The 12,110-nt window shown below is 36.5% G+C and overlaps 1 protein-coding gene across 1 annotated transcript; it reads left to right on the top strand.

The window, feature by feature from the left end:
- Positions 1-10,285: 10,285 nt before the first annotated feature.
- Positions 10,286-11,850, top strand: LOC140502413 (large ribosomal subunit protein uL23-like). The gene is made up of 2 exons (XM_072606597.1): positions 10,286-10,394; positions 11,342-11,850. The coding sequence occupies exons 1-2, from the start codon at positions 10,286-10,288 to the stop codon at positions 11,848-11,850; spliced, it is 618 nt and encodes a 205-aa protein (XP_072462698.1).
- Positions 11,851-12,110: the final 260 nt, after the last annotated feature.

Below are 12,110 nucleotides of genomic sequence, written 5' to 3'. Positions count from 1 at the left end.
CTGTTCTTGCTACTAGGAAATAAGAAATACAGGTAATGGGGTGCATAGAAAGTTATTTGGCCCTACAGGACAAAAGAGAAGATGGGGACAAGGGAAAAGAGGAACGATAGAAGAGAGGGCAGATTGGTGATGGGGGTAATCAGAATGCTTGGTGTATAGGGGTGGGGGAGGGGACAAATGGGGAGAAAATTTGGAACCCAAAATTTTGTGAAAATGAATGTTAAATGTTAAATAAATAAATTTTAACAAAAAACCCAGCAGACAAAAAGAGAAAGAGAAATCCTGTTTAAAATATCTACAGACAGTAGATACTTGGCACTCTACCTGCCATATTCAACAACTATATGAATGCAATTGAAAAGAAAAACACTCTTCATAAAATAAAGACAGTTAAAAATACCCAGGGACAGTTACAAATACCTAGGAAAATATTAATTGCTCATGTGTAAGCTCAACCCATATTTTAAAAAATGACAGTACTACACATCTCAAAATACACTAGAATCCTATGGTCATTATAGCAATAGGTTAGGGGACAATAAATAGAATGTTTGGTCAATTGAACAGAATAAATAAAATATACAAGATATAGAAGCAGATGAGCACAATAGCATAGTATTTGATACATTCAAAGATTCCAGAAAGAATTGACTATTTCATAAAATCTTTTGGGAAAAATGGAAGGTAATCTGGCAGAAATGAGGCACAAATCAGCATCTCACACCATACAAGATAAACCTAAAATGGGCACGTGATATATGTTTTTATATATAGTTAATGAGGTAATTTGTTTTGTTTGATTACGCACATTTATTACAAGGAATTTTTTTTTCTTCTATTCAAGAAATTGAAAGTGGGAGGGAGCATAAATAGATTTCTATTAATTATTTTTTTTAAATAAGGAGGCATGCTACTGATGTAGAATGTTGCATACAATTTTAGATGAATTTTCTGTATTGCTAGTTTAAATTAATTATTTTATTTTGTTACATTAGATATCCCATAGAGCAGGGTAATATGAAAACAAAATATCAATAAAATTTTCTTTTAAAAAACTATGGTCATTTAATTATATACAAAAGGCTTAAAAATATAAATTCTTCCTACTAATAGATTCAATTCCACAAATAACTTTTAAGCCTATTATGTACAAGAAATCATTATTCTGGGTGCTTCAGAATCAAATACAAAAATGAAAGTGTCTTCTCAAGGAATTTACATTATCTTGGTCTAAATTAAGGCCTTTAATTGTCAATATCATATTACACACATATATACATGAACTGGGTACAGGACAGCAGGAGTCACTGGGCTATAATGGCCTTTAGCTAGGGACCAGAGCAGATATAATAATCTGCTGGCTAGGGAACCTCCCACTGAGTTGATCTTGATAGCTTTGGCTTCATGAGGAGTGACATATGCTCCTTAGTTCCTTACAAGGGTATATGCAGAACCTAAAGTTCATGGCTGATCTGCATCTATCCCAAAGGCTGGGACTTTGCCAAGAGAATTGGTGATAGAGACAGGAAGAACTCCAGATTTTGTTGCATGTAAAAAAACTCTTGATCACAATGAGCATATAAAATTAACCAGAGGCCAGAGCATGGGAGTCACTGGAAGAGGCCAGTAGGCATATTTAGCTCCATCACCCTTCTTTTGTTTGAATCAATAAGTATTCTCTAATTCAGATATTAGAAATTAATCCTGATTCATCTTTGACATAGTTCATCCAAATTGTCAAATTTTTTTTATTTTTAAATTTTTAGCAGTTGTAGATGATTTATTAAAAATAAAAATGTAAAATAGGCATTAATTTGTTATGATAAAAATCTGCTATATTATTTATTCTCTTCTCTATTGAATATAATGCCATAACATAGTATTTGAACCTGCTTTCTTTGAACATCCTTGAAAAGTCACTGTTACTGTTTTATGGATATAACTGTTGGGGTTACTTCTATAAAAGGTCGTCAGAATACTGTGATTAAAATTGGAATTGCTTCCTTCCCATTTCAATCTTCCTTTAGAGCATTTGCTTTCTTTTTCTTCTTCAAATGGCACATACATAAAAAGCTCATGAAATGTTTTATCACTCTCTAATTCAATATTGTGTTTCTGATTGGCCATGTTGCAAAAGAATATTGATTTTCCCGTATGTTGCTTTTTCCCTCTCTTTAGTTTCTCAGCAACAGGCTTTAAGAATTACATTAGGTGCAGACTGTATAGTAATAACCGATTTGACAGCAGCTGGGATTCTGCATTAACATTCTGTCTAGAACAAACCGTTCCTTTACATCATTTCAGATATAGACATTGCTAGGGAACTCACATCTTAAAAAGCTACACGTTTTGGTAAATAGATGCCCTTGATTTTAGAAGCTGCTAAATGAAACAAAATGTGAAATTAAAGCTGATAAATTAATTTAATTATATACATAAAGAAAGGCAGCTATGTGGCACAGTAAATAGAGTTCTGAGCCTAGAGTCAAGAAAATTCTTTCTGAGTTCAAATCTGGCCTCAGACTCCTACTAGCTATCTGACCCTGGGCAAATAACTTAACCCTGATTGCCTCAATTCCCTCATCTGTAAAATGAGCTGTAAAATGAGAAGGCAATGGCACACCATTCCAGTATCTTTGCCAAGAAAACCCCAGATGGGATCATGAAGACAGACATGACTGAACAACAAAGAGTACAACAGGCACAATCATGCTGGATCATGTTTGGAAAACCACAGTTTTTCCAATGACCCTATGCTCTTTCTTACTGCAAAAACTAATTTCTTTAACATTAATAGTTTTTGCCTACTATCAACCAGATTAAAGTGGCCTCTAAACTGTAAGTGACCAGAGCTGAACAGAGCAGCCAAGAGACAGGAGAATCAGGAATCAAATAGAAGTTTTATTTCAAAAGTGAGGAAAAAGGCTTGCAAGCAAGGAGGCAAACTACACACACAAGTTTGGGCTCTGCCCCTAGTTGGGGGTAGGTAGATCTCAGTAGTTATACTAGTGACTATGCAGTGAACTGTTACCCTGACAATGAGGATAACAGTAACAAAGTAACAAGCTTGATTCACAGCAGGGCTTCATGACCAGAACTTGTCCAATGCTTGTCCGAGCTCAGAAAACACCTTGTGCTGGTCAAAGCAATACAAATATTATGTGATTTTGCCAAAGGGTGAGATCATCCAGAACATGAGTGCAAAGGATTGTTGTTATGCCAACCTCAGGGAACAGCTTGCTTGCTGGGCCTTAGCTCTGGAAAACAGAGTATCTCCCACTTCTCTGTCATCAAACATGATAATTATCTTGATCTGCTTTATGTCATCTGCAGGTATGATAAGCATGACCTCTGGGTCTTCATCCAAGCTATTGATAAAAGATGGTGACCAGAATAAGGCTACGCAAATCCTAGGAATGCCCCAATAATGACTTCATTCCAAGTTGAAACTGGGCCAATGAAGCCCCATGTGAACGTAATCCTATGATTTAGAACCGGAACAGACTTTCAAGGGCATTGAGTTCAACTCCTTCATTTTATGTGGAGCTTTCATGAGCTCTGGGGATCATTATCCCAAGTTAAATTCTCACTGATGGTTTAGGCCTCCAAAACAGAGTTGTACGGATACAATTTTGGTGTGTTCACTCATTATATTAACCACAAGTGATCAGCGCCCCTTTATCATTTAACCAATTAGCATCAATTAGCTTTTACAAAAGGATATTTGCCAAGATATAGCAAGAATTGAAATGTAAGTGGTTTTGTACAAACACCTAGAAGCACATTCTGCCCTATACAACCTCAATGCCTAGAGAAAATAATATCAAAGAAGTTTATACAATGCATTCACCCCACCAAGTTCACTTACGAATCGCCAGTGAATGAGTCACTAACATTCCTTCTTGGCTGTCTTCAATCCACTTTTCTTCTGGGTGAAGCAGTCCACTGGAATCTCAATCGTCACTGGGCTATACTGTTGTATTGACAATGCATATTTGCTTACTGTTAATGTAATTTTGCTTCTTAATGGGAAGATCTTTCCCATCCATTAATGGGCCCAAGCAATCTGCTAAAGTTACATGGAAACCTGAGTCACATTAGTCAAGTCACAAGAGTGGAGAAGGAAGGGTAGAACAGGAAGAGGCAGAGCTAGAACAGAGCTGAGAGAAAGTTGATCAGACTAGTTAAAGCTGGGAAGGACAGAGAAAGCAGGCAACTGGGACAGCAACTAGCTTAAGTGGGAGAGCTTGTTTGTGATTTATTTAAGGGAGTTGGTTTGTGGGAAGCCTAGCAGGGGGAAGGCTTGGGGCTGGTAGTGCCCCTTGTATTGTTAATGTGTATAGACATCTTGGTTACTCTGATGGATTTCTTTGTTGCTATGATGGATTTGGCTTTCTGGTGTTAAGATTTTGCTTTCTGGTGTCTGAATAAATGTTTTGATTCTGTCTTCCATGTGAAGAGTATTTTATTTTGTGATTGTGAACTGTGCTAGCATGTTCATAGCATTGTAAGCACTGTGAATGTCACATTGATATTACAACTATCCACAAAATCTAGTATAGACTCCAGATCCTAGATCTCTAGCAGTTTACTCTCCTTAACATTTGAAGGTCACAAGGTCACAGACCAGTCTAATATTTCATCATCTAAGAGCAGGAAAATAATAGGATATTCAAAAGATTAAATACCATTTTCACACTTACATGTTGATGTTCTAAGACCTAAACCCTCTCTTGTCACCCAAGAATTCTGTCAAATATAAATAACTTAGAGGGCATATCTGAATCAACTATTTAGTGTCTACTGTAAGTGTCCTTGGTTCTGGTTCAGCCTTCAATCACATTTGCATTGTAAGCAGCCTGGAAATGATATCTGAAAATATTCTGAAGTCTGTGTGGAGATTATATCAGTAGAGGATGCTGTAGATGTTCATAATGGCTAGACTCATTGGCTAGGGCCCCACTTTACGTAGAAGTGAGGTAATTATGTCACAGAGAAGTGAATGATTTCTCCACACTTACCTAAGCAATAAATGGAAGAGATAGTATTAAAGCCTAATACTTCTGCCTCCAAATCTTGAGTTCTTTCTAATAAAACATTCTTTCTTCTTAATGATGATCTATTCATTATTGTTATTATTCATTATTGTTATTCATTATTGTTATTATTTTATCTCTTCCATGCAAATTCCAAAATCCTAGAAAGAAAATATGAGAACAAAAATTCTTTCATATTTACATTTTATATACAAAAGTTCACTTACAAATGGGATATGGTACTTTATCATGGAATGATATTTTAGAACTCAAACTCTGCCTTGAGTTACAGGACAATCATGGGCACTCCAGGAAGGTTACAAGCTCAATGAAAGTTACATGTCCATTTTAGTTCTAATAGGGTTGGCAATTCATTTTTACAAGCAATCGCTCCCTCCAGGGCTAGGCACATTACTGTTCCAGGGAGGTTACCTTGGGCAACAGGGTAAGAGCAAAACAAAATCACTACAAAAATGACGGATGTCACATGACCCTAAATCCTACTTTTCTGAGAAGTTTAAAGTCATCTGTATTGAGATTTCTCATCTCTCTTCTTGCTACATCTAAAAACTCCCTATATTCTCTGCTATCTTTTCTTTCTTCTCTCTAGTTTCAGAAGGGGAACTGTCCAACTTGTCAGGCAGGCCAACCCCTTCACTTATGTCTTTGAATGCATCCCTTCCTATCTCCCTGAAGATTTTTTTTTGCTCTTCATTATTCTTTCTTTCATTCATTCCCTAGAAATATGCTGAGGTTCTATATGAATCTAAACCAAAATTTGAAAAATTTAAAAAAATATTTTTTTTAATAAAAAAAAACCCTTCCTTTGACCCTGTCAACTCCTTAAAACAACATTCTATTTCTCTTTCACCTTTCATTGCTAAACTTTTAGGAACAGGGTCTTTACTCATTATATTTGTTCTACCATGATCCATTTCCAAATACACTGCAATCCAACTTTCATCTTTACCTCTTTGATGAAACTGCTTTCACCAAGGTCATGAGTAAGCCATAATTTTTTTTTTCTCATCTTTCAAGCTCATTGAGCTTTTTATACTTTTGACCACATTCTTTTTATTACTTTATTCTTCCTAAGTTGCCTAGCTGATTGTTCCTTCTTAGACTTCTTTGCTGGTTCATGTTTCTCCCATTTCTTACACATTAGTGCCCCTCCAAACATCTGTCCTGATGTTGTTTCTTTCTCTCTATGAACTCTCTTTTCTATCTCATGAATTTCTGAGGCTTCTAGTATCATCTCTATGAACATATTTCTAAAATTTATACCAACTTTCATGTCTCCACTTGACTCTGTTCCTAATTTCCAATGACCTTTTGGAAGTCTCTGCTTAGATGCCACCTCAGACACAACATGTCCAAAAGCCGTTCATGTTGTTCCCTATTTTGGATATGCTTTTTCTCCTTCCTTGGCTTATCTCATTCCCTACTAGTATCTTAAATTCATGATGGAACTCATGATATTAGTCATGATCATGGGCTCAGAAGCCATTAAGAGCCACTCCCTCATTTAAAAAATGAGTTAATTTAGGCCTGGGAAAGTTAAGTGATTTGCCCAAGATGACACAGGTTTGACAGACATCATTTTAACTGATATAATTCAGAGACAGCTCTCCATTGTACCATTATCTCCATCCTCTACCTAAAATAAAGAAGCAAATAAACAACAGAGACAAATAACTCTGTCCAGTATCCCAACTGCAATTTTTCTGTTGAGGTACCATCCTCTTCACAGTCGTTCAGAATCTTAAAATTTCAGCATCATCATTGACTTTTCCCTTGTACTTCTCCACTTGTGTCTAATTACTTACCAAGCTCTGGCATTGCTTCTGCAACCTCTTGAGTCACAGTGCTCCCCCCTCCTAATCCAAACCTTCCATTATCCATGAATAGATCATTGTAATAGTTTCCCAACATATTTTCCTCCCCAGCCTCTCTACTTTTAAGTTGATCCTTTTAAACCAGCAAATTAATCTAATTTCAGTCTAACTTCATCATTGTTGCTCAGAAAAAAGTGACTTACTATTGCCTAGACATAAAACACAACCATGATAGCCTGATATTTAATCCCCTCCACAGTCTAGTTCAAGACTGACATTGCAACCTTTTTTGACTCTACTCAATGTCTTTAGTACATTGTCCTAACCCCTAATTGGCCCTTATAAAACTATCTAGGATCCTAAATCAGTTAGGTGGTACAATGGTTATAGTACTTGACCTGGAGTCAGGAAGGCCTGAGTTCAAATCTCTTCTTAAACACATGCTTAATCATGTGACCCTGCACAAATCACTTAATTGCTATTTGGATTGCTTTCCTCAAATGTAAAATGGAGAAAATGATAGCACTTGTCTCACAGGGTCATTGCAAAGATAAAACGAGGGGAATTTATAAAGTACTTTTAAAACTTTAGAGTACTATACAAATTCTAGTTGCCGTTATTCTTATTAGTGTTACTGTCTCTACTACACTTTAAGCTCCATCAAATCCAAACAATATGTTTATATGTAAATATGTGTATATTTGTGTGTACATACTAAATGTTATGCATAGGTACATATATGTGTGTGTAAACATATACAGACATACATAAAGGTGTATGTATATGCATGTATGTATTTGTGTGTGTTTCCTAGCTGCATGACACATAATGAGTCTTTATTAATTGGCTGTTGAACTGAATTCTCAATAATTCCAAGAGCACTTATACTTAAAGTCACCTTAGGAAAAATAAAGTCCTGGGCTGATAACCTAGATCTAAATAAGCAGGAGGATGCTCCTTTCTTTCTAAGTTGAGCAATTCAGAAAATATTTATTGTTTGAAAATCTTACATAAGACACTCTAAGCTTCTTAGAGGAATAAGTAAATAATGTAATACTTTCCTCAAAATGATTCAATCCATGGAAAATAAACAATATCAGTTGAAGATAATGTTTTCACCTCTCATTCTTAAGTCACAGCTCTCAACTGTTCAAAGCCTGAATGTATGACCTTTAATGAGATACAACCAAGGTGGAGGGAGGAGAGGAGGAATAAAAATTGCCATAGTTAATAGCTATAAGGCATTGAAAGCTTTAGATAGCTCAGGTGCTTGACATCAATTCTGGTATCAGAAATTTAGAGTCACTAGCAGCAAGTTAACAAAGGATTTGTGCATGATACAGGTAAATTTAGCTCTAAAATGACTGAAATATCAACCAAGCAGTGAAATTTAAAGGAACCTATCTACTGTAAATTTCCTAAGACTGTTTCTTGAATTGTGCATTGTTTGGCTATTTGGACACATTGAACTTACATCTTCCCAGATCATACGTGATAGGAACTCATTTAAAAACATACATACCCCAATACACATTACTTATACTAATGTGCATATACAAATTAGGTAAAAATTGCATATTCAAAGATTTATAATTTTATCATATTAATAATAAGGAGTACATAGGTAGTGATAGAGGGCCAGGCCTCAAGTCAAGAAGACTCATCTTCTTGAGTTCAAATCTGGCCTCAGATACTTATGAGCTGTGTGACTCCAGGCAATTCACTTAACCCTGTTCGCCTCAGTTTCCTCATCTGTCAAATGAGCTGCAGAAGGAAATGGCAAACCACTACAATATCATTGCCTAAGAAAACCCTCACTGGGGTAACAGTCAGACACAACTGAAAAACAATTGAACAGCAAAAATAATTTAAAAAATCATTATTGATTAGAGGAATGAAAATTAAAACAACCTTGAGATATCATTTTACACCTGCCAGGTTGGCTAAAATGATGGAAAGGGAAAATGATAAATTGGAGGGGATGTGGAAAAATTGGGACACTAGATCATTGTCAATGGAATTGTGAACTGATCCAACCATTTTGGAGAGCAATATGCAATTATGCCCAAAGAGTTATTAAACAGCAATTGTTGACCAGCAATACCACTACTTGGTGTATTTCTAAAGATAATTAGTGGAAAAGGAAAAGAATGTATATGTTCTAAACTGTTTGTAGCATCTCTCTTTGTGGTGGCAAAGAACTGGAAATTTCAAGAATGTTCATCAATTGGGGAATGGCTGAGCAAGTTCTGATATATGATTGTGATGGAACACTACTGCCTTATAAGAAATGATGAGCTCAGTGATCTTAGGAAAACATAGAAAAAACTTACACTAAATAATGAAGACCAAAATGAGCAGAAGAAGGATAGCGTTGTGTATGGTTACAGCAATATTGTTTTAAGAACCACTTTGAATGAATGTTGTCTTGACTATTATAAATACCCAAATTATAATGAACCTATAAAGAAAGATGCTATCAGTATCCAGAGACAGAATCGATAAATAGAAGTATGTATAGAATAATTTTACATGTATATGTAAAATTATTCTATTCTATATGTGTGTGTGTGTGTGTGTGTGTGTGTGTGTGTGTGTGTACCTATTAGTGTCTTCGTGATAGCCATTTCTATGGTGGGGGAAGGGAAGAAAAAAAGAAATTTACATAATAATTTTGCTGTCTATTTGAAAGGAAGAGCAAGTTGTGCATAGTAGGTTTGCAGTTTCATGTTCAATCATTTTTTTATCATACTATGTTATGAAAGCACTTGTTTTATTCAATAAATTTAAGATAACATTTTGAAAATATCTCATTTGAAAAGAAAAAGAAAAATTCGTGTACTAGGCAAATTGTTAAAATTTATCAGTAGCTTCAAACCTGAAGAATCTCTCCTTGAATTCTACCAACTTCATATCATTCGAAGTCCATAGTGAGTTAAAGGTCAAAGATTCTACATTCCAAGTTGCTCAAATCACTTCCAGGCTGACACCATTACAGCCTGCAACCTGTAGAAGATGAAGGGTGATTTGATTTTATTTTGCTTGGGGTTAAAATGTCCCATATGATCCCAGTAGGTCATACACAGATACCAAGGGAGAAATAAGCCAGCCACAATAAAATCAGTGATGAGTTTGGAGAGACATATGTTTTAACTGCTATTGAAGGAGACATGGCAGCCCATCTTGCTCTGCTTCCAATTATATTTTCTTCCAATTTCTTGGAAAGACTTAAAAGTAACAAAGCGTGGTTCTGTAATTTTCTTCACTATAACCAAGCCTGGGATCTAAGTAGGATATGAGTTTATGCCCATTCTTTTCTCTCCTAATCACTGCTTGCCAAAGCTATACCCCTTAGGACTTAGAACAGGCAGAAACAGTGCCAGACACATTGTGGGAAACGAGCCCCTCGGAACAATGAGACCATCTTTAAAATTTAAAACTGAAAAAGGCCATGCCAAAGTAAGCCCCTTGGCCCTGTACTTTGTCATGCTAAATAGTTCTTTGTTGCCATTTACTGTGGAAGGTTTATTTTTGTTGTTACTGTGATCTCCTTACTTTTTATTCTAGCTAGTGTCATATCTCATGTGGATTAAGAGTTCCCAGAGGGTAGGAGATAAGTTGTGTGTAATTATCTACATGAGACCTGAAACAAAGAGGAAACTTTTACAAATGCCTGTAATAAATACAATACCCTATTGCTATATTCAGGTTCCAGAAACTTTTTGGATCTAGTTTCTATCCAAATTCTCATCACTAAGCCCCTACTCTCACTGACCTTCCTCCACAACTATTAACCAATGCAACACATGACAAGTGGAGAAATGAGAGACCTTGGTCTGGTATTGGGAGGGGTAAAGAGAGATGTTCTGTGAAGGGAGATGGGGCTCTTTCACTGTGGCCTGGGGTATTTGGTGCTTAAAATGTCTACACATCCTGACTTAGAAAGGGGACATGAAACTCCTGGGAGCAACAAGCACCTGAGGAAGTGGGAGGGTATGGACTCAGGAAAAAGATTTTGAGACAAATTAGAAAAAAGGTAACCAGGGAGGGAATAGATCAGTGATGAGATGCATTACCAGAGATGTATTGGCAGAGAGTGTCCTCTTTGACACCTGTAAGAAATGTCATTGTTCTTAGAGTAAGGTACAAGGGAAAAGGGGATTAAGGTGATCTCTGTAAGGCAGAAACTGTAGAAAGGGGAAAACCTAGAATGGATGGATATCTTGGAAGTTTTAATTACATGAAGAATATGGAGCATAGAAAGAGACTAGATAATTATGGAAGTTGTGAACCAAATATTGAAGGTCTAGAGGAGAGAGAGAGGAAGGTTTATACAGGGAGTAAGGATCCCTTTCTTTCTTGAAAGGCACACAAAAAGATGAAATTTTAAAAACAAATGAACAAGACATGTTGAAAGGGAGGAAAGAAGGTAGAATCTGCTTGAATAAATGAGAAGAATTATATAACCAGATAAAAGCAGAAAAGTGTGGGAAGTAAGAAAGTTCTGTTGTCTTTCCCCCAAGATGCAGAAGGAAGCTGTTGTCCCCCGCAAGACAGAAGCCAAGTCCAAGGCCTTGAAGGCCAAGAAGGCAGTGTTGAAGGGTGTCCATAGCCACAAAAAGAAGATCCGAACATCCCCTACCTTCTGGCAACTCAAGACTCTAAGACTAAGAAGGCAGCCCAAATACCTTCAGAAAAGTGCCCCTGGGAGAAACAAGCTTGATCACTATGCCATTATTAACTTTCCCTTGACCACTGCGTCTGCTATGAAGAAGACTGAGGACAGCAACACCCTAGTCTTCATTGTGGATGTCAAGGCCAACAAGCATCAGATCAAGCAGGTGGTAAAGAAGCTATATGACAAAGATGTGGCCAAGGTCAATACTCTGATCCAGCCTGATGGAGAGAAGAAAGCCTATGTCTGGCTTGCTCCAGACTATGATGCTTTGGATGTTGACAACAAAATTGGAATCATCTAAACTGTGTCCAGCCGTCTTACTGCACCTACAATAAAAAAGTTTCTTCTGATAAAAAAAAAAAAGTTCTGTTGTCCACATTCCTAGGTGATAAGGGTTATGACCTAACATGGACAGGTTAGAGGTCAGAAACTAATGTGCAGGCCCAAGGAACTGTGTGAGGAAGGGCCTATCAGAGAGGAGAACATGGAGTCACGTGGCCAAGGGACAGTGTTGTGGAAGATTCAAAGTTCAGAAAATAGTATAAGAAGCCCCATCTTCCT

The sequence above is a fragment of the Notamacropus eugenii genome, chromosome 4, assembly GCF_028372415.1.
Source record: "Notamacropus eugenii isolate mMacEug1 chromosome 4, mMacEug1.pri_v2, whole genome shotgun sequence".
Taxonomy (NCBI): Eukaryota; Metazoa; Chordata; class Mammalia; order Diprotodontia; family Macropodidae; genus Notamacropus; species Notamacropus eugenii.
This window is presented reverse-complemented; position numbering and strand designations above follow the sequence as displayed.